Here is a 24369-nt window from a genome sequence, read left to right on the forward strand (position 1 = left end):
CGCCAGAACCGTCGCCTATCGGACAAATGTCGTGCAATTTTGCGAACGGCTTTCCCTTTGTCCTGTTCCGGCCGATCCTCTGTCTCACGGATTCACTTATTTTTAGCGTTCTGCCGGATCGGCCACTCGCTCGACGACTCGCTCTTTTCAGAAGGAAAAACCACTTCCCGGATAAAAGATCCAATTTGTTCGCGTCTTTCCAACGGCGAGCAAATATAACCGCCGCGGCTGTTACGTTTCCACCGACGGTTTCCCAGCTTCTGTTATAATTCCATCGAATGCTCGGCAAAGTGTATGCCCAAGAAATAAAACCGAAGAAGGGTTGACGCTTCGGTGCGCGCGAACGGCTCGCGGAAATTATTCCGTTGATTGCATTTTCCGTTCTCGCGATTCTTTGACGGACCCGGCGAATTCTCGTTTTCCTCGAGGCGGTTCTGCAAGGATCAAGGAACAACGTACATACAAAAATAAAAATCTTATAATAGAACTTCTTCGATTTAATTCGATACACCGTAAAATTTCTCCCGGAAATGCCAAATTTCGGGTTGCCGTGAATTTCCCCTGTGCTAGTTCTACGCCTATGCAATGTACTGCTACGTTGATGCCAAGAGTCGACGGAAGACGACCCAAAATGGTCAGTTTAGGCCTCCGAATTGCCTTCGAATCGTGGCAAAAAGTTAGAAACAATTCTTTTCGCCTACCGCCCTGATTTTCTATAAAAACGAGCCGCGAGGCTCGAAGAATCGCGACATAGTATTCTCGGAATTGCCGGTTTCGATTCCGATCTCCGAAAATTTCCGAGAAGAATTACTGTAACTTGTAACATGGACCTTCGATTGCTTTAACAGAGTGAATATCGCTGTTACGATTCTCACGCAAGCGCATCTTTGGTGCTTTTATTTAATTCAAGCGATTCTTACGCGAAGCGAATTAACATCTTAGTTACGACGCGCCACTATAGTGGCTTCCGCGAACGTCATTTTATTTACGGCGCAGCACTATAGTGGCTCGCTCTACTGTCTCTCTCGCTCATCGTCCGAACTAAACTTGATCGCTTTCATTTGTCTTGCTTCGCGCTCTTTTGCCGTCGCAGCGTTTTACAACAGTGTTAATAATATACGGAAAGGATACATAGTCTTTGTTTTTTATACGTCGGTGTCATACGTTTGCAGTGCCGTATCGTTTACGCGTAATTCGTGTCGAATTCTGCCGTACAGTCCGTCAAACGGTCCACGCAAAATTCAGCCGTGCCTAAGAGGTTAAGTATCGGAATTCTGGAGCCAGTGCGAACGGGGTAGGAGAAACGTTCTCCGTCGATGCTGTCTATAATTCTAAAGAAATAAAAGAAGTCGCGTGCGGTGGAGTACTCGGTAATCTTGGCAATTTAAATGTTTGCCCACGATACGGATACGCAAGGGTCGCCTATCTATCGGCTTAGGGAAGCGACAGTAATCCCTCGTTGAAACAGCGTTAAGCCCTTACGGATTGTCTGCGGGATTGCAACGACGATAGAAGTGGAACGCTCCGGTGAGTTGTTGTTCCTTCTCTATTCCCTTTTCTATATTAATCTAATTCTTATGTTTCGTTGCGACAACTTTTTCTAGCACCGATCTTAATTCGCAAATAACCTGTAAAATCGAACAATTATGCGCGCGCATAATTTCAGAGTTTCTAGATTTCGTTGTAAAAATGTATTCGGAGGACTTGGACAAAATAAACGAGGACGATGCACAATTATAAGGAGGTTATGATCGAAGAATGTGTTTTATGACAGTTAAGTATGCAATAGTTTAGTTATTCAGCAACGGTTCATACGGTTCAGAGTTATTACATTAGCGGCTATCGCCGGCCATTCATCTAATTGATATAGCTGTGATTTTTCATGTTCGCGTTCGTCATTACGACCGTATTCTCGTGTCGGACAAGCTGCAATCTGCATTTTCCATAGTTGTAAATTCTTATCGAGCCCGGGATAGCCGTGTCTTGCTACTTTTACGAGCTCCGACATTACCATGGCAGAGATTTTCATTTCTAAGAAACGATCCGTCGTATATACATACATAGTGTTCAATTTTAAGACATTTTCCGATTCGTTTATTCGCTTTGATACGGAACTCTAATAATTACTCGCTTCGAATACGGAGACTTTGACCCAATTTTTACCCCAAACATGTAATATTTATTTATTAGCATTGATGTTATTATTATGCTGTTAATATCAGTATCGGTATTATTACTATGCTGTTAATATTAGTATCGGTATTATTATTATGCTGTTAATATTAGTATCGGAATTATTATTATGCTGTTAATATTAGTATCGGTATTATTATTATGCTGTTAATATTAGTATCGGTATTATTATTATGCTGTTAATATTAGTATCGGTATTATTATTAGCATCGTTGAATATTAGTATTTTTATGAATATTTGTTGAATATTGTGCGGATACGATTGCATAATTTTATTTCAAATAGATAGTAGATACAGCAAACTACCATAAGTTTATAGTTTTTCTTTAGATATGTTATTTATCAATGAAAAATATTTACGAATCGAAACAAATCTAATATCTTCTGTTTTTAGGAGCGATCGAGATTAGGAAAGGATTATTGTGTACAATAATTATTACGTACAAGGAGGGAATAGATACTTTAGGTACACTCTGTACGTTCCCTCTCGTAGATTGCAAAAAAGCTACTCGTCACGTCTACGATCCACGATTTCATACGTAAACGAGTACTTATCGTTTTAACTTGTACGTGTTACGCCGACGGCGATGTCAATTTGCATCGTTCGAAGGCTTTTTAAACGGAATGCGCGTCGTCGGACCGCGATGCCTTCGACCCTAGATTTCAGCGACAAACGGCTCTTGCGAAAGTCATTCTGCCAGGCAATTTCCGCGAAACCTCTGCGTTATTTTGTCCTCCGAAATTACCCGAGGGGCAACGCTCTTCAAACAATCGGAAGACGTCCGTGAGAGGCCTCGAAGTTCAATCTCGATTTTTCACGCGGTACATCGATACACGATACGGTAGTGTCTCTCTAATTGACCCTCGGATTGTCCACAAAAATGGACAATTCGGGGAAGAGGAGATACGATTAATGTGAATCTTGCGCCTCGTTTTTATAATTACCGATTCTCAACAATCATAAAAACTCGAACCGCGAGACTCGAATAAATCGTATCTCCTCTTCCAAAATTGTCCATTTCTGCGCGCAATCCGAGCGTCAATTAGGGAGACATTACTGTATTTTCGCAAACAAATAAATTCCGAGTCGTCTCCCATTTTTCGTGCCACCCTCATTTTTCTCGCACCGGTCGATCGTTCGATTGTACAAAATATAAAAATTAAAAATTAAATCATATATCATATGTATATAATTATATATAAAAAAAGAAGCAACAACAACTCATCGTCTAGCGTAACGAGCTCGTTCAAGACCATCGAAATCGCATGATCTTCGTTACGCATTACGCATGTACAGGCTCGCGAACCGTGTTTCCCATTCACTTTTGTGTTCACCCTTCGGAGAACGGTGTTTGCTTCCCAGATCAAATACCAAAAGAGACTCTCGGCAGCTCCGACGAAAATACGACTCGACTGCGAGATCAAAGGCAAAGAGGAGTAGTACCGGCGATAATTCCGTTTGGTTGCTCATTTCGATCCGACGCATTAACCACCAATGCGTAATCATTAGTCCGAAGAAGCACGAACTCCAATTTGTCGTCACTGGAGAGTTTCTCGGCGAACAGAAAAGTACGCGAATAAATAAAAGCGTTCGGTAAAATTTCGGTAAAATCCGACGTTGTGTCGCCACGGTACACCGGGAGAGTCGAGAAGAAGGGTTAAACTATCTCTTAATTTTAGCAATTCATTTCTGAGCGTGTCGATGCAGACGCATGTTTTTAAGGTAATTAAACTGGCGCAGGTTTTGAAGGGCTCTGCGCCGAGATAATACGATAAAATCAGAGTTTTGAAAAGGATGCGGCGAGGCGAAGGTTCAGGTATGATGCGGCAAGGATGGAGGTCGAGGACGAGTCAAGGGTGAAATCATGGCTTACAGATTTCGGGATGTTCGATAAGAAGACAATGGAATGATCGTTAGTATACGATATAACGTTAACAATAGTAAGAGATGTGACAACGATAGTAATAATAATAATAACAGTAATAATAATAATAATAATAATAATAATAATAATAATAATAATAAAAGTAAGTGTAATTAGAATTAAAGTGGTGTAATAGTGTAGCTTTTAAACCCATTGTTCACCGAATTTGAAAAACCATCGCGACGTCGTATAGTAAAGCGAACCCATCAAAGGTAGCTGAATCGCTGAATAATAATCGCTATAACATTAACAATAGTAAAAGAAGTAACAACGATAGTAATAATAATAATAATAATAATAATAATAATAATAATAATAATAATAATAATAATAATAATAATAATAATAATAATAAAATAAGTAATTAGAATTAAAGTGGTGTAAGGGTAGCTATTAAACTCAGTATTTACCGAATGTGAAAAACCGTCGTGACTTCGTATAGTAAAGCAAACCCGAAGGTAGGCGAATCGCTGAAGGCGCCCTTGTTCTTTGCGCGTCCTTTCACCGTTTTTTTCCCTCGCCTGCAAAGAGCTGCTGGAAACGGCGGAAAAAAGCTCGGCAGAAAAAGGAATCCACGGAAAGGGTATCGATTTAGCCGGAGCTTCGACTTTATCGCTTCCCGCGCGTCAAAGCCGCGCCGTTGCGGCGAGCGTCTTTCTCTTCGCGCGCGCGATAAGGCCGTGATAAAAATGCTGGAAAGAAAGCACCGCGATCCATCGTATTACCTGGCGTGTCAGGAAGACACGGTTCTTTTCCCTTATTCGCTGGTCGGAATCGCTCGAAGAAAGTCTCCGCTCCGCCGCGGGAACCAGGGAGAAAGTTTCGAGCGCCCCTTCGTTTCTTCCATCGGAGAAACGCTTGTCCACGGGGATTCATAAGAAAAGTTACGTACTCCGGGGTGATTCCCACCGCCGCCGCCGCCGCCGCCAGACACACCCTTCCTACGGCATCGCGTGAATAAGGTTTTGGGTTTTCAGCCACGTCGTTACGGGATCAACCACTTTTCCCCGGACTTTCGGGGAAAACGTTCCAGACGTTTCTCGAAATCCACCGGTCTTTCTTCTCTCGCGCGGTCCAAGCGCGCTCCCGAGCAATAAATATGATGTAAACAAATGTGAACGCGACGCGATAAATTCAAAGATTAAATGAAGTTCCATCGTGGCACGTGGAAGTTCTTCCCGACGTGGACGGCGAGGAAGTTTCGCGACGAAGGTACCTCGTCTGACAGAAATGTAAGAATTATTTAATTTAGGTTCAGCGGTTTTTGGAAAAATATTCTGTCTATGTAAATTACAATCCTTCCGATTCACTCACTTTCTTACAAGATTATTGAAATATTACATACATAATTAATTATATTATTTGTAATTATATTTATATTATATTATTTATATATTTAGTTACATAATTAAATATATGTACATAATATATATAATATACAAAATTAAATAATATATATATACATAATTACATATATAATTTGTATTGTAAGCTAAGTGCTGTATAAAGAAACTATGTATCTCGAAGAATAAAAGTTTGATGTAAAGAGGACTTAATTTGTTGCCATTTTCCTTTTTTAACAAACTATGAAGGTCGCTTCACAAAATGTGAAACACTTAAACATGTTTGTTAAACGCATTGCTAAATCGCCTACACGCTCACATTGCGTGCAATGGACAACATTTTGAACATTTCTCGGATCGAATCTGAGAGTTTAACCGCGGCAATAATTCTTCGGAGGATAACAAACTGTAAAGTCGTAAATTAGAATGCGCGTTAGTATGTTTTTGTGGCTCTGAAAAATCCGACCACTTAGATGCGACAGGGATTTTACGGCGCGTCGGGTGCTCGGTTCGAAAATATCACTTTGTAGAAGCGCAGAAGTTGCGAGGACATTAATGAAATTGATTTAAGTACACGTTCACGCGTACGCGGATAAAATTGATAGATCGCAAAGACTTGGTTTACGAGCGGAGGCACACGTTGCACGTGGTACGAGCGAGAGTGCTCGCGAGAAGAAGATTCCCGGAAGAATTCCGGAAGCTATCTTCTGCTGCTGTACCGGTTGAGACATGAAACTTTATTGCCTCCGTTCGGCTCGTCCTCCCCTCGGTGGGAGAGAGATAGAGAGGAGAGAGAGAGCGAGCGAGAGAGATAGATAGATGGTACTTTCCTTAGCAGCATCCCCTAAGTCTGAGCATACAGCCATTCGCACGTGTCCGCGATATATTTTTCGAGAAGCGTCCGTCTGCTCGTCTCCTTATCTCGCAGATGCTCCGAATTTAATGGGAACAGAATATCTCGATGCACATCTCGACTTCGCGAGTACTTTCCACGGAGCAACAAATTCTCAGAGATAAATGTTCGACTCCTATACATACATCCAAGGGCCATTCTAACGTACTTATGGTTGTTAACCGTTCGAGTCCCCTATGGGTTATTCAGAAAAATCGAAAAGTGGCGAACAGCGTAATAGCGCTTGTCTTAATTGATTGCGAAGAGAATCGAGCGGCGCGACAGCGCTCGTCAAGATCGACAAATAAAACGAAAAGGAAAAAAAATGAGAAAAAGCAGCTACGCGATGTACGCTCGTCGCTAAAGTTTGATCGCGACGCAAGATCTGAACGGCGCGATCGCGCTGCTCGGGACTCGAACGGTTAATGAAACAGCTTCGTTTTAGCAAACCCGCAGCCGAAGCGTGTTCGTTCGTTGGCCACCCTACGAACCGTTTCGCAGACGAACCGTTTCGGTAAATTCCAAAGGATCGAAAATTAAAGGGCCTAATTGCTCGATCCCCGGCCGGCGAAATATCGCGAGCAAAATCGAGAAACTCCGTGGGGCAGGGGCGGGCTAATTCGTGCCCTTGTAATTCGAATTGGATTTACCGGCAGGAAAGGTATGAACGGACAGACGGACAGTCGGGGTTGAAGCGGTTCGCGAATGAATAATGGAAGTTTCAATGAAATTTTCCAGTTCGCCGCGGGGCACCGTAATATTAGCTTACCGCCGCCACGGTTCCAACAACCAAAGCCAACCCCCCCTCGGCCCCGGCGGAGCCCGTGAACCGCGCGCCTCTCGTCCCGGGGTTGTCCACCCCATGCTACGATTTTATAGAGACGCGGTTCTCGCCTCCGAGAAACGCGGCTCTATTGTCGGCAGGGGTGAAAATAGTGGAGCGGGAGAATCCGACGGAGAGGCCCCGGCCAAGGAAATAACCGATTGGCATTTGGGGGACGGACTGGTTCATTAAAACTGCATTTAATCATTCCAGGAACCGTTCGCAATTTGCTTGTTATTGCGCTATGATTTTTCTTCGGAATTATGACAACAGAAAAATATTATTTGTTTGCGTAAAGATCGGATTAAAATACAGTTTATGCCGGTTTTAATTGTAAAATGGTTTCAAAACTGGACTATTTGGGAATTTGGAGATACGATTATCAGAGCCTTGTGGCTCGTTTTTATTTTCACTATATTTATTTACCGTTTTATAATGCATAATATATGATATAATTTATTTATTTATATTGCATATGATATTTAATATATAATATCTAATGTCTTCAATTATATATAACAAATATTCTTCAAATAATTCCCTGTTACAGTATTGTTACAAACAATGCACGAGTACTTCGCAATTGCAATGCTACTGCAAGCATTTCACAAGTAAATCGAAAATTGAAATTGTGCATTTTCCGTTCTGCGAGAATTTTATAAAACGATTTATACACTATCTTCTATGTTATATAATCTCTTCCGAAATTGTCCATTTTTCTGTACAAGCCCGAGGGTCAATTAGGGAGAATTCAAAGTATTTACTATTTTCGATTCGGAGTAGTTATTTTTCTTGGAGTTGGACGATGGTGATCGACGGGCCGAGTTCTCTCGATTTGCCGGTTGCGCCTATCTGGAAATACGTTCTCGTTTCTTGCAATGTCGGAGGGCTGACACACAGAGATCCGACACCCCAACGAAATGTCGCGAAAGCAATTTTCTCGAGAGAGTCGAGCGTCGCGTCGCTCATGTTGTTACACGCGCGTTCGATCTTGCGTTTCCTTTCACGCTGTCCCGACTTGTTTGATCGATACCGGACTCCGACTCCGGCTACACACGTTAATCGGTTTTGTTTAACTCCGTCGGGACACTCGGTGTTCGATAACAGACGGGAAGAAAATGACTCGAGGAATTATTAATTACACGTTCGCACGAAGCAATTATTAATCGCGTGTTCGAAAAGCAGTTGCAAAATCGTTTTATAAAATTGCTCGCAGAACGAATGAAACATCGTATTCGCGACGTGTTTATAATAATATTGCAGTAGCGAAATATTTGGGAAAGATTTACAACAACAACGCAACAGCGAAGGCCAGCGATCGATGTTCTGCGAGAAGGGATTTCGGAAATAACGAATAACTTCGCTGTTTCGTACGACTTTTACTCCGAAAAAATTAAGAGACAAAGCTAAAAGTTACGCTGATATCCCCTTAAAAAGAATGAATCTTTTATTTAGTAATTACCTATAAAAAAAGTTCGCACATTTTACCTATCTTTTAACGCCTCGTGGCATTCCTCCTCGATATTGTGGACACTGAAAATAACCTGGCAACGTCGATCCGCCGAATTTCGTCCTACAAATCGATAATCTGCCTTTGAAATACCTTATGCCAGATATTACAAATTGAAATAAATTGAAAACGTGACGATCGGTGGTCGAAAGGCAATGGACTCTGACCCATTGGAAAATTGCACAGCGCCGATGCGAAACGTGTTCGAAGAAGCTTGCGAAACCATCACAATTATCAATTCGAACACCACACAAATCGTAATCTCTAATTACAGCGATTCTTCGCCCTTTTTCTTGTAATGCATCAAGCTCCCTAATGAACGTCTAGGTTATGTGTACCTAACACGCATTGGGCAATCGCACGAAATGATTGATGCGCTTCGCACGAACGTTTCTTCAAGAATTTCGTGTGTTCATCGTTTCCAATAGAAGTCGAACATCTTCGAATGTCGTTCGAAATCTTGTAGAATTTTTATATCTTTTATGGAATATTTATATCGTTAAAATCTGTTGCTTTCTTCGTTCGCTATTCTCTATCATTTATTTATCTTATTTATTCGCTATCATACTTGAATCAATTTAATCTCTAGTAATACCGCTAACTCGAAAAACAAGCGAATCACATATTCGAAACATCCCCGTAACCGTCCACGCGCATCATCGCGTAGCTCGTGCAAATATTAATAAGCGAAGTTCAGCCAATTAAAAGTTCCCAGCTTTCAGTATACGGCACCGTTCAAAAGTTAAAATCATCACTCGTAATGGCTTGAGACTCAATTTTCAAAACTTAATAGAAACAACGTTGCATTCGGTGCTCAGTTTTTTCTACGTTGAATTCATACTTGCATATCGTAATGTACATTACAACGAGCAATAAATAAAAATAAGTAATGCAGCGTACATAGTTCCACTATTTTCTATACATTTTCACAGATTTCTGCACACGTCGTACACTATAGTTCGTACAAATCTTGCACGTATTTTCGCATATTTTGCATATTAGTTAGCGATAAGAATTATTGCTCCATTTTGTACGTCGAAAGCTGCGACCTAATTGTTACCAATCAAATTATAATATAAAGAATGGCGACCATAGTTGGCGTATTCCGTTGAGCGACTAAATTTGCAATGACAATACATAGGAACTGGATAACGGGACAGCGAAAATTGCAGAATAAAAGCACGCGATCGGGCAACAATCGTTGACCGTACACTTTCCTCAACCCTTTTGTCCCTTCCACCCTCCGGTCTTGTCGCAATATTTGCATTGTTCCAGTGTATTTTCGAGTACACCAGATCCATCTCGTGTCCCTGGCCCCTTACCAGCGAACCGTTACGAGACGAGTCGCTGCGCGAGCCCTCGTAAATCCATTTATTTATTTATTTATGTGCCACGGGAGCGCGGGGACCGGATGGTCGTGGGGACGTCGAGGCTTACGGTGGCGTATGCATCGAACCGGGGATTCCCGTGGGACACTGGAAACGGCGGACAGGGAGAAAGATCGCAGAAGTCACGGATATTCTGCGCGGTAGGCTGATGTCGCCAGGAGAGTAAATTCTCCCGAGGCAAGGTGGCTTGAAACGAAAATGCTGTTGTGCCACTTAGACAGGAAAAAGAATCTGCCCCATTTCCCTCCCCCTCTTTCTACCCGCCCCCTCTGCGCGTTCGTCTATTATTGCGAGAAGGATTCTGCCACGGTGCCCGATTTCCGGCAGCTTTTATGCCGTGAATATTTAACGAACCTCTTTAAAGCCAGCCTCCGTCGACGGTCGAACGAGGACGACGCGTCTTTCCTCTGTCCGCGCGAACGCTTTTCGGTTAGCATCGCGTCGAATCGTTGATCGAAACTATTCTTTTTTCGCTTTTGTACGTAGCGATGCGAAATATTGCCGCTGATGAAAGGAATCGACGCTCTAAATCACGAGTGAAACCATTACAAAGGACGAGAATAGTTTCTTGTTATAAATAAGGATTGTCGACGAGGAACATTTTAATTCGTTACAGATAATCTAATTATTGTAAGTAAAGCACTGGCGTATGTCGCGAACAACGCGCGCTGTAATTTTTATTTTAAATTGTTGTTTACGTGCCAAGTTTTCAAGGTCGTCTCAAGGTTTTCCGCCGTCGGTTTTACGAGAAAAACAGTACGGCACGAAGCGGCGCGTGGTTTAAATATTACAAGCGTGCGACAAGCTTGTAAAAATTCGATGAAAAACATTCTGCAAATTATTGACATTCTGCGTAAAGTTTGGTAATCATTTATCGCGTGTCGTCAGCAAAATCTAGCAGTGTTCTTTGCTCGTTGAATACAAGGTGTCCCAAAATGATGGTATTTCCGAGAGATGAGAGGTTCCTGACGTTATTTGAAGCAACTTTTTCCTCAGCGAAAATGCGATCCGCCGTTTGGTTTACGAGTTATTAAGGAAAAACGGTGACCAATGAGAGGCGAGCTCTGTTGGCGCGAGGCGGTCGAGCCAATCGGCGGAACTGGGCTTCGACAGTGCGCCGCCTCGCGCCAGCCGAGCTCGCCTCTCATTGGTCACTGTTTTTCGTTAATAACTCGTAAACGAAGCCGCGGATCGCATTTTCGCAAAGGAAGAAGTTGCTTCAAATGTTCTCAGGAACTCTTCGGTTCCCGAAAGTATCATAATTTTGGGACACTCTGTATATCTAGAACAGGAGTTCTAAACGGAACCGAGCAACGAACGTTAAAGTCGGAATATGTACTTCGAGTTGGTAGCAACACAGGTATAAAACCAAAGCTCTGTTACGTACGTATGTATAGGTGCAACAAACTCCGCGGTTTATTACTTCAGACTCTGGTAGCGACGGGTCGCTTCTTCGCAAGAAAAAGTAATTTCCGCAAATTTTACTTTCAAAAGGTACGGCTTGCTCGCAAAAGGTAGCCCTGCTGTGCACGGATCTACACTCCCGTATACAGGGTGTCCTTCTATAAATGTCCAAGAAAATATCTGGCGAGTGATCGAAGGTACATGAAAGTTTAATAGGAGAATTTTACGCGGTTTTATGTCAGCCACGAGGTGTTCGCAATTTATCTTCTTTTTATCTGTGACCTTTTCGAGTTACGATGGTCGACTGAAATTTTTTAAACTGTCTCGTTATAACATTAATAAATATGATCAAATATGTTTCTCTACGAAGCGTTCCATTTTCGTGCTGGTCGTTCCAAACTGTAACGTTTATAATACTATTATTGTTTTGTTTTATTATTATAAAGTTATTAGTATTAATAGTATTAGTAGTAGTATCGGTATTGGTTTTAGTATTATTATTATAAAATTACTATAAAATAGCAATTTTTATTCAGCTCCAGTTTCTCGAGAACCGACGCGAGAAATGTTTATTTTAACGCGAGGATCCGCGGTCGGGTTATCGCGGTTCGCAATGATTTTATTCGACACGGTGTAGGATAGAGATCACCGTAGAAGGGAACTCCATAAGACCGTATTACGAGCGGGTCCTAGTTTTGTCCCGGGACTACACGCACTGTTGAAATGTTGCCTTTTCGCACGGTTGGGCATGAGAACTGCTCGTACAGAGCGTTATTTCGAACACAATGTAATTGCGCCCATAATTTTTAACGACGCTTCTAACGATGGAACGCGCGTACAGATTAAACAATTTTTCGAACACACGAGTCCCGTCCGTCTGTTCCCATTACACAAGCCTTATATTTTCATTTTTACAGCTAGATATAATTCTATATATAATACTTTCATCTCTTTTTTCTTGTATTCCTGTTAGAGAGCTTGCGAAATACAATCTTTTGGAATAGAACCATTTTATACGCGAGTTTCTGAACTAGATGACCTGAATTCTTTTTTAGATGACGAAGCTGACGGATTTTCAACACGCATATAAGTTACCGAGATCTACTTTTTGTCGTTCCAAGTAGTGGCAAAGTTAAAAAAAAAAGGCATTTCAGTCATCGTCTAATAGACCAGTGCCTCTATCGTCTCAAAAAATACAAGTCGTCTAGCTCTATAAAATAGTTACCGCGTTTCAAAAGGTGTACGAACACTTTCGTACATGTACGAGTTCACAGACGCGTCTGTCGCACACGTTCAAAAGGTTTCCGCGTTTTTCTAACAAACCTAAAAAGCCGCAAGCAGATCTGCAATACGAAAGCTGACGGACAATTCGGTACCCGCTTACCCAATTGGTCATCTTCTGCCTCCGTTCCACCAGGCGTTGCTGAAGCTTAGGCCCCGGCCCGGAAAGGAACGCCTTCACCAAGTGCCTGGTCTTCTCCAAATGATTCGGAGCGACCACTTCGACCTGGGCCAGATACTTCTGCATGGTCACCTCTAGGCTCGGGACTGGTAGAATCGGCAGAGTTTGTACTTTCTGTAAAGGCGAAAGAAAAGTGAGAATTACGACGAAGCGTTTCAGCGCTCGTTGTTGCAGAGAATCGTTGCGTTCGGTTAAATAAACCGTGTAAACCGGGGACAGCGAGCGGCGCCCTTAGCGCGTAGTTTCGAACAAGTACGGAAGCACATAAATTTGCGGATGACGTGCGTTGACCTTTATACGCGATGTCACGGCGATTGTAAAATAAAGAATCGATCGAGAAACGAAGCGTGCCTCTGCGGGAGCAAGGGCCCTTAAGGGCACTATGCTTCGTTGATCAGAATCCCCCTTTCTAACGAGGCCGACTCTGCGAACGCGACCCTTCCTCCTTCGTTTCGAATGTTTCCGGCACAAGTGCAATAGCGGGGGAGGGGTTGGGGGCAGAGGGGCGGACGGGATTGCGAGGTGGGAAAGAGCGCAGACTGGAGGAAGCGGGGGGAGAGAAGGAGAGCGAAAGAGACGAAGGGAGCTGGGGTTAGTTGCTTGGACTGTACGTAACTTATAGACCTGGCATCGGATCATTTTCTTTCGGCAAAGGTGAAATCATCGACGGCGATTTCGAGAAAGCGACGCATCGACGTTCCGAACGCGTAGGAGACACGCCTTCGCCGATTCGCTTTCTTTGAATCATGATTCACGGTGCGTTTATGTGCAGCTGTTGTAATTAAAAAGATACAAACAACTTGACCGATGATATATTTTAGAACAGTCGATTAACGTTTAGCTGTTTCTAATAAAATATGATTTACCATAAGAAAGAATACGTTTTTGATAGCAAAGGGTAAGAACGATTGCGTCGTCGAAAATAATTTTTGTTAAATTAAATTAAATTGTATTATAAAATTACTGTAGTAATTTATATGAAAATTATTAACTAACAAAGTCGAAGGGCCGCTCGACAAGTAGCCGCTTCTCGACGAAGGCTACGGAGCCCCTAAGTCGGCTATTTATCGAGCGGCGCGTGGCACGCACGCTCACCCCTGACCGCGTCTATTTGCTTTCTTTCCGTGACCGCATACAGGAAGACCGAGGTCGCACCGGTTAGACTGGACGGTGAATTAGGCGACGGCGTTCTTATCCAAAAAGTACTTCTACGATAATAAATTATTTTCTTATATGTTATTTTCGTAAGGATAAAACGAGTCGTCGCAGTATCAAGCGCCGCGTAAAGTTTGAATTTTTAGCAAAAATTTGTCTCTTCATATCTATTATTTTATTAGTTGTCATCGAACGATTCGAGCGTGAGCGATTCTAAAGAGACGCGATCGCCGACACGCAACCGCGAATGACCATTGATTTCTTTCTAGGAAGTCCGCGCCTTCAGAATTCCACGGAATCATTTTCCTCTCACATGCTTCTACGGAAAGAAATTATTTTTATCTTTCTGTTTTTATCTGGCTATTTATACTGTTCTACTTTTATTTTTCCTTTTACGTTCTGTGCTATGTTCCTGCCACTCTTTCCTAAGTTGGAGGAAATGTGTATCAAAATTGTTCCATTGTTCCATTCATCAGTTTATTCTGCATAGTTTTCAACGTTTACCAATAATGTCGTTGAACTCCGTAATTTCTAATTGCCATCGTGCATTATTGTATGTGTCAACTGCTTGCTTGGTTATCTGGTATAATTATGAAAATATTTTCGGTTTCTATTTTTCTAATTTTGTAAATTTAATCCATACATTTTCTCTATCGATCGAGGATTAACCCTCGGACAACCCCCCAGGGTTGCGGCGACCCCGCAAAAATTTTAATTTGTCTGCAAATTATTATATTATTATATTATTATATATATTATTATTATGCTATTATGCTATTATATTATTATACTATTATACTATTATACTATATAATATATAATAGTAACATTGTAAAATATTACTACCGACGCCGAAAAATAGTTGGGGGTAGTTTTAGAGTTAAAAACGTCACAAAAGTGGATAGTACGTTTCAACGGTGCTATCGAACGAAGCGCGATTTAAGGAACGGAACGATTAAGCGCTAGTCGTTTACCGATCGCAGTACGGTGGCGAAATCTAGAAAAATAGGCAATACTCGATTCGGCTCACGAAATGAATCCAGAGAATGCTCGGTAACGAGTTCGATTATACTGCTTTGGCATGCGTCAGTTTAGCCCCCTCGGCGTTGCACAGCCCGTTCGTTTCGTACGAGTTTCCATGTAACGGGTGTCTCTATTCCCAGGAGGTTTTCTACCCTCTTTTCAAGGCTCATTGCTATGCACCGCTCGAAACTCTGCTAACGACCTTTGCACCCCTGAACCTACGGGCAACGTTTCGAACCGAAACATCTTATCGAGCCACGCGATTGCCTGGATTTGAAATATCCGATCCCCTGGCCGCCTAGGATTTCGTTCGGTTTAGATGTACCGGTGGGCATTATTTATTGTTATAAAACCGTGTATATTGGTCGCGCTCTTAAACGTTAAGTTCTAATTGTTAGGCTCGGTAGTTCTAGTATTAAATAGCTATATGATATATAATATAATATAATAAATATAATATAATAATATAATAATATAATAATATAATAGCTATATATATAATATATATATATATATATATATATATATATATATATATATATATATATATATATACATATATATAATATATATCATTAAAATATTATCTTTAAACATTACAAAATATACATATTCCCTTTTTTTCAAATAATTCCATTAGAATCAATTTACTACGTCGCCGCTCTTAAATATATTTAGAACGCTGAAAGCACGAAGAAGAAATGTGCCCGTCCTCCGTAATAATACTGTAAATGTTACCGTGAATGAAAATGCAGCGATTATTTAATGGCGAAGTGGAACAACGCTAATAAAAACCATAGAATACGTTATATAAATCTGCGAGGAGCCGAGAACGGTCGAAGAAACTCGATCAAACAGCCTCGTTTGTCCGATTCGATAATAATCAATTGGACGTGTGCTGTCCATTCGAACGCACTGAATACGAAATAATTACCCTTCCATCCCCCAAACCCCTCGTTCCTCGTATTTTCTCCCTAGCCGGCTTCTGTTGCAACAGAACGAACGTCCTATAAACGGGATCACACGCTCGCCGGCGCGAGCCAGCTCGCTAATGAAGAAAACAAGCCGCATCGTTCCGACGGAAAAAGTCTACCAGCGACGTACGAGCATGAATTATAGCGTCTGCAGAGCTTCCGTGCTTGTTGTTCGCGTAATGGAAAGATATGCTGCGTTTATATTTGCTCCGTCCATATTTCGAAATCCAGAATCGGAAAATAATGGTCGCGAAATTATGGCAATTCCGGGAAACCAGGGATTCCTGAGAACATTTGAAGCAACTTTTTCCTTAGCGAAAATGCGATCCGCGGCTTCGTTTGCGAATTATTCACGAAAAACAGCGACCAATGAGAGGCGAGCTCGGCTGGCGCGCGGTCGAAGCCCAGTTCCGCTGATCGGCTCGACTGCCTCGCGCCAGCGGAACTGGCTTCTTATTGATCAGTGTTTTTCGTTAATAATTCGTAAACGAAGCCGCGGAGAAAGTTTTTGTAAAGGAAAAAGTTGCTTCAAATGTCCTCAGAAACCCCTTACTTCCCGTAACTACCATAATTTTGGGACAGCCTGCAGAACCGCTATAATATCGGTTATATATAAATAATGATATTTATAATAATAACATTGATAATAATATTTACGAATAACCGATATAATATCGGTTCCCAAGAACCGAAATACAAACGACAGCAATTCACGCGACGTTGAACAAAGCGATTAGGTAGGAAAGAAAACAGGCGACGAAGAGTCGAATTTTTCTTTGAAGTTAGGGCTTTCGATACTTCTATCGGGTTCCGATGCGACGTTTCCCATGAAACGATCGCGGTCGATAGAGGCGACAGGCCGCGTCGCAACAGTTAGAGGAGATTCTCCATCGAGGATTTCCATGTATTTCCTCCGAGCGGAAATTTTACGTACGCTCAATTTCCTCGCGCATCCCCCTCGGTCCGCCCTACCGTGGACGCGCGCGCGCCAGATAATATGTACCCCCGTCACGAGTGGCACCTCGCGAACCCTTGCTGGAATTCCCGGTGGGCCTGTATTCTATGCAAACTGCTCGCGGCCCGTGGAGCGGCGAGAGTCGATTCGGCGACGAGAGATCGAGATATTCGGCCGAAATACAGAAATCGAACGAGTCGAGAGAGCGGCCGCCGAGTGCGCGGAAAGGATACGTTCCGGGGTGGAATTTAATTTCTACGATTTTTTCCCTTCGTATCGTCGAACGGTGGAACAAAAGAAATAAAAAGAAGAAGAAACAAAAAAAAATAAAGACTGCCTTAGGAAAACGGGGAACGTTCGCGAGGCAAATGTGCTGAAAAATTCCGCGAGGACGCGTTTAAAACGAAAACTCGGTACAAAGGAGAGAGAGAACGGGCGAAAAATAATTATGGGCAAGAAATACGCGCGGTAGAAAGGGGAAACGGCGAAAGGAGAGGGAGGGGGGGCAGGGATAGCGGGTAGAACAGTAGATATAAAGGAAGCCTAAGGGGGTTGTTCCTGGTCTGCCGGTGGTAAGGGACGGGGGTGCTGGGTGTTACTAATTGAAGGGGTGCCGAGGGGGAAACCTTGTTATCTCTTAATTGCTACGACCCTCCGCACTGTTTTGCATCGATAAGAAGAACCAGCCACTCCTAGTCGACTTTTGTTTCATCTGGTCGCTCGTAGCTATGCGGATCGATCGTCGGAAGTTGCTTATTGTCGTTCGAATGTATCGACTCTTTGTTCCGACAGTTTCTTATCTGCTTTCCTTTGCCGAGATCAAGCAAGAAATTTACGTATTCAGCTCACGTTAGCCAATTAATACGTTTCAATTATTCAGTCGTTTTCGATAGACAGAACTCCCGCCTGCATAATTATACAGGAGGACGTATTATTGAAGGACCATATAATAATATTAATAATAATTATTATTATTCGCGTGCAAAAAATAGCGACGACCAATTAATAAGTGTCAATTATTCAGTCGTCTTCGATAGACAAAACTCCCGTGTGCACAATTATACAGAAGGACGCATTATTGAGGGACCATATAATAATATTAATAATAATTATTATTATTCGCGTGCAAAAAATAGCGACGACCTTCGATACTCAATTTTTTCGTCGTACAGCTAATCGTCTCGAGTCTGTCACATAATCGTGCCAGTCCCTATGGACCGTTCTGGCCGACACTTTAATAAAGTCACCCTCGTCGTCGAAAAATGGCGGAGAAAAAAGAAATTTCACGGGAAGAGCAAGCTTTTCGGGTGGTTCGGGGATGAAACGGATTCGTTTGCTACAGCCGCGGATTTACATACGTTGCAATTTCTAGCAAGCAAACGACGAGGTCGAGATTTTGCGTGTCGAGATGCTGCTTCCGAAGGAGTAATACGATTCATCGAGCTTAATGAATTTAGCCGGCGAGCTCGAAATATTTTGCCTCAGCCATAATTTTGCTTCCTTTTCCTGCGAAAGCGCTTCGACGAACGCTCTCATTACGATCATTGTAGATTTTACGTACTCGGAAACGATAAATTGTGAATAATCTTAAAAATGCTTCGTTGCGCGTACACTTGCCGACAAAAGTTAAGAAACGTGTTACACGGATGCATAATCTCGGATTGTATCGCGTCGATGAACATATTAATTTTATTTCTTTATAGTCTTTTTAATCTTGTATTTTTATTTTACTTATTAATTTCTTTTATTTTTATTTTACTTTCCTATCTCTTTTATTATTCTTTATTTCCCTTTTCTCTTAGTCTTTTTTCATAATTTTGCTTTATTTATCGCACGCGCTGAGGAAAAGAATAAAACGTGTATTTATTAAAATATCGAATTTCACTGAAATATTAACGAGGCGCGAAGTTCCTTAACTTTTGTCGGCACGCTTTCTGTTCGAACATTCCGAATGTTTAATGGACAAAACAAATTTCAGCGCGACGTATCGACGAGAAAAAAAATTCACGCTATTACCGATGAAACGAAAGTTAACAAATAGAAAAATTTCTTACTCGAGCGACGCCTCGCGCGAACAGTCCCATCGCGATGTCTCGGACACATCGGTTCTTTGAGCACTGTTTTTCAGAGATGAATATAGGGTAGAAAGACGTGTCGCGAAAGTTGACAAACTGATTGCGGAAAGCGATCCCGTGGGAATGTTGCGCGCTGCATTTTAATTATAAATTTTGATAAATCCGCTCGTGTGTATTCTTGTCTCCTTCGAAAAATTTAGTATCCTCATCGGCCGTGATAAGATAAAGAATCACATATATTATCTCTTCAGTTGCAGACGACGCCTCTAATGCGAATATATAAAGATTTAGGGTTCGTCGCTATGTATTTATTTAATAGTCGCCGTGTGTCAATCGCGTGGTCCGCGATGGAAGCAACGCTTGATAAAAAATTTTCCTTGGAAGTTTTTGCTTTTCAGAAATTTTTCGGTCCAGATATATATATTATGTAGTTTCTAATTTTTAACCGTTATTTATTTATTCGGTTTATTTGTCAATGCTTCAAATCGGTTGGTTTGTTCAGCAAATACAGAATTGTTACATGTGGATACGTTCGATATTGCTTGTTATTACTAATAGTATTTAATATAATAATATGTAGTAATAATAATTACGTGGTGAAAATCGCACAATTTTCATGAAAATCGTCCCTTAACGCTACCTCTGAACGGAGCGGCTGCTGGTTTCACCTATGCTTTCCCTGCTTTCTCTTTCACAGTTGCACGAAGCGATTTCCGATCCATCGATTAAGCTAATTTAAAAATACGGCAATTCTTGTTCAAAATTGCAACGACTCTATAATTAAATAAAATAATTGAATTTAATTGAATTAAATAGCTTTCGATGTAAAACTACAAAAGAACGCATTCTACTATAGAGCGCTGATCTTCTGTAATTTATCTTCGTACAGAATCAATGAGATATGACACAGCACCATTTAGCTTTTCCGGTACGAAATGATATTCCACAGCGCGCGTAAAAGAGATCGATAAACATTGATTAAGGAGCACAAAGGAAACTTGCTACCTCATTTTACTGTCACATGGCATGGATATACCGATGACGTCATGGTACCTAAGCGAATATATTAATCGACGAGTACATCGGCCTTTAAATAACATTAGCAACAAAATTCTTTCATTTCAGATTATTAAGATGTATATGTATGTGTAATTTATATAATATATTTATATTATAATAAATAATATTTATAATATAATATTGTTATAATAAATAATATTTATATTATAATTTATACTATATTATATTACTTACATAATATATTTATATGATTAATAATAATAATCGCAATAAAAATCGCTACAAATCCGAGCGAACGTAAAAACAATACTTTTATAAAAACAAAACAAAGTGGCTGTTTTCGAAGCGTCGAAAAAACGTATCGACTTCCTGTCGACTAAAGCGAAGCCATTCGTCTCGTTTTCAATCGAATCCGGACGCGCTTTGCTTTTCAGAACGTCGACATTTCCCTGGGCGACGGCACGAGAGACCGTAGTCGGTCAACAGTCTTCGACAATCTTTTATAAACAACGGCGCATTGTTTTAGGACGGGCGCCGCTTGCGCGTCGAACGAAAGCGATCCCGATGCGTTTCGAGCACGATGACGAAATTCGCGAAGCGAAAGGAGGGAACCGACGAGAGTGTTTTCAGCGTAATGCAAACACCGGCAAACCGAACAAATTGGCAAACAGTCAGCGATGTGCAACCGTGCGAAGCAATTACGGATTTTGCGTGAACGACGCGTGCAAACCTCTTTGTACACGTGCGAAAAGGGCCGAGAGAGTTTTCCTCGGCAACGACGCGCCAGTGGCGTAGCCGCCGCGCCGCGCCGCGTTACCTGACAGAATTCTCGGACCATCGTTTCACAGATATTTCTTTTAGTTCGTCGAGATTAGCATAATCTCGAGTTAATGACGTAGAAGTTCCGTTCTTTCTTTAATAATTTTATTGGCTCGAGCGTATCGATTTTATTAAGTACTTGTATTTTTTTATATTGTTTTAAAATGCGGATATTTATTCTCGTGCATAAAATTATTATTAATATTATTACTATAGATACGTCAATCGTATTTAGGACTCGGTAGTTCTAGCGTTAAATTATATAGAATAGGATACGAATATACATATTGGTAAATAAATATTAAATAATTATGTGCTAGTGTATAAATAACTAATGAGATAGTTTGTTCGCCGCTGTATTTATTCGAATTTTCGTGGGGAAATGTGTTGGGCACCTGTACGCGTAACTACGTTTTATCCGAACCAACGTCTACGCCACTGCGTATCTCCTGAACCTGCTCCAAACTGGGAACCCGGAACGAGCGAACAGTAATTGGAGAGCGAACCAGTAGGGGATTATGTTCGCGTTTCTAATGAGACGACCGAGAACTTGACCCCCTGTACAAGTATGCCGCGCACCCTCCTCCAATTTATTTTCACTCTTTCGCGTCGAACGTTGACAAACTTTTCTACATTCCGATGTACATATGTACCGTTCGAGGTGTAAACACGTTCGTAAACATTATTCGTCGATGTATCGGCGAGCGATTCACAGTGGCGTGGCGTGAATTGTAACGTTGCTGCAAATTGGCTGAACGTTAAATTAACTTAGCAATAAATTTGATCGGTAAACAGTACGCGCGTTAACAAACGATGACGCTCTCTTTGTTTCTCGCAACGAGGAAACTGCGAGTTACGCCGTTGTGATTTCAACCCGCTCAGATTTTCCAAGATTAATGTAAATATTTTTAACGAAATACGCAGGATATTTTTAATTCATTTTTTCTTGAACGTTATAAATATTTACCTTATCGTTGCTCCCACGATATTCTAATTATTGAGCACTGTCGAGTTGTTACAACAAAATTTCACGTCTTAGTAATGTCTCCCTAACTGACGCTCAGATTGCGCAGAAAAATGGACAATTTGGGGAGAGGAGATACCATTATTCGAGCCTTGCGGCTCGTTTTTATAATATATTATATTTATATTATATATATTATATTATATTTATTATATAGTTACCGATTTTCAACAATTATAAAACCGAGCCGCAAGGCTCGAATAATCATATCTCCTCTCCCCAAATTGTCTATTTCCGTGGACAATCTGAGCGTCAATTAGAGAGACATTACTGTACTACTCTGATAATTATTTTATAAAAAGGAAACCGATCGTTTTCACCCTTAAATCGTTGCTCGAAAAACATAAATATAAGCATGAAAAATGAAAAAAAATATATAAATATAAATTAAAAAATATAAAACCACCGATCGGCGACAACGACTTGACTTCGACGCACGTGGTATAGCAACTCCGATGACGAGAAACTATCGCTGCCGGTTTCGATCGGCCGGAAACACGAATTTCCGTGCGATTAAACTACAGCACGGGAAAGTAATTCGGCGAACAATTAACAGGGAACGGCGAGAGTGAAGCGGAAGGAACCGAGCGAAGGCAAAAGGAAGCTACTAAATAATAGAGAGCGCCTTGGTCTTCCCTTCAATTATCCCTGCGTGCATTTTTACGGTGCGAGGACGGGCGCCGCCGAGCCATTAGGAACCCGATATCTGTTCCGATATCAAGCGACTCGCTTTTTCATATTTCATTTTGGATCGCTTAAACTTTAAGGGAGGCTACGCTGGCTGCGAGGAATTTCGTGCCCTGTAATCTCTTCATCGATCTCCTGTTTTTACACCCCGTAGCCTCGTGTTGTCAGGGCTTAAGTTATTTAAAGCGATGGAACAGGAGCGGAGTTTATTTCCGACAGTGTCGGGCAAATGTTATTCGGGATAACAACGGGCCAGTTCAATTATTTTCTTTTTGATTCCAGAATAACGTAAACAAGTGATAACAAATTTATTTTATACGCAATTATTAATTTATATAATTCAATTTAAATAATGATAAATTTTCAATTTATTCGTCGTTTCGATTCTACGAACGAAAGGACGACGCGTGTATTTTGTTGCATATAAATGATTACTCGTTTCAAACATTTTTCGAACGTAGAAAAAATTAGTTAAACCTTTTTTCGAGATATTTTCGTTTCTCTCTCTAATAAATTAAATTTACCTTTTATTCGAGAACGGCGAATAAACTTATTCTTTATTATTTTATTCGTTATTCCGAATAATATTTGCCCAACATCGACGCGACCCCGTTGCAGGAGCCGTATCGGTGAAACATTCGTTGCAACATTTAAGGAATATAAGTAAACAAGCGTGGCCGATCGATATTTAATACGTTCTCCGTAAAAGTCTACGGCAAATAATAAAAGCGCGTTCTCTATTCTCGGATGCTCGTCGAGAAATGGCCATTTAACATGAAAAGGAGGCACACAGTGTACATACGCGTGTCTGTTTGCGTCCGTCCTCTGGGGCAACTTCAGAAGTTTACACTTAATCACGAAATGGACTCGGATTGGAAATGGCAAACTCTCTCTCTCCGCCCTGTGTCGCTCAAACTTTAGTTAGCGACACTCGATTCGCTTTGAAGTCGAACGCGCCTCGCTGCCATTCAGTTTTCTGCAACCCCGGATCGTGCTTATTAACGTAAATGCTGCGAGAATTCGACCTGTTACACGATTCCTCTTGCGTCGAACAGATCCAATTTACCGATCGTTCGTCTGGGAACTAATTTGCATTAGCTGCAACATAGTGCAACCGGTCGCCGCTTGTTTCAACCTGTAGGCTGTTGCAATCTCCTTGCAAACCGTGCAAGTAGCTGCAATTTAACCGTGCATGTTCGATTCGCTTCGTATTTTGTTTGAACAGAACGCTTTCGTAAAATATATAATTCGATAGAGAGCATCGAAGCGTACAGGGTGTCCCAGAAATGTCTCATAATCTGCAAATGGGGGTTCCTCGGGTCATTTGGAGAAACTTTTACTTCAGCGAAAATGCAATCCGCGGCTTCGTTTACGAGTTATCAACGAAAAACACTGACCAATGAGAGACGAGCTCGCCTAGCGCTAGGCGGCCGAGCCAATCAGCGGAACTGGGCGTCTACGCGCTCGTTGCCTCGGCCGCCTAACGCTAGGCGAGCTCGCCTCTCATTGGTCACTGTTTTTCGCGAATAACTCGCAAACGAAGCCGCGGATCACATTTTCGCCAAAGAAAAAGTTACTTGAAATGACCTAAGGAATCGCCCCTTGCCTCGTGCGTTAACATAATTATGGGACACCTCGCATAAACGCGGTGAGAACGTTCGGTCGTCGAAAAAGGTTAAACAAAAAGATTTCGCAAC

General features: G+C 41.5%; 1 protein-coding gene and 1 long non-coding RNA gene across 4 annotated transcripts in view; one reads left to right on the forward strand and one right to left on the reverse strand.

Annotated features, from left to right (window-relative positions):
• Nucleotides 1–24369, reverse strand: part of ChAT (Choline acetyltransferase) — a 63422-nt gene that overhangs the window by 36110 nt on the left and 2943 nt on the right. For all 3 annotated transcript variants that reach the window (XM_076518908.1, XM_033486326.2, XM_076518907.1), the window contains exon 2: nt 12863–13054. In XM_076518908.1, the coding sequence (XP_076375023.1) occupies nt 12863–13006 (144 nt within the window). In that variant the 5' untranslated portion in view covers nt 13007–13054. The remainder of the gene's footprint in view (nt 1–12862; nt 13055–24369) is intronic.
• LOC143258829 (uncharacterized) lies at nt 946–4526 on the forward strand. Its single transcript, XR_013032721.1, has 3 exons — nt 946–1527; nt 1605–1773; nt 2588–4526. It is a non-coding gene; the product is annotated as an uncharacterized LOC143258829 (long non-coding RNA).

This window comes from Megalopta genalis, chromosome 2 (assembly GCF_051020955.1).
Source record: "Megalopta genalis isolate 19385.01 chromosome 2, iyMegGena1_principal, whole genome shotgun sequence".
Classification (NCBI taxonomy): domain Eukaryota; kingdom Metazoa; phylum Arthropoda; class Insecta; order Hymenoptera; family Halictidae; genus Megalopta; species Megalopta genalis.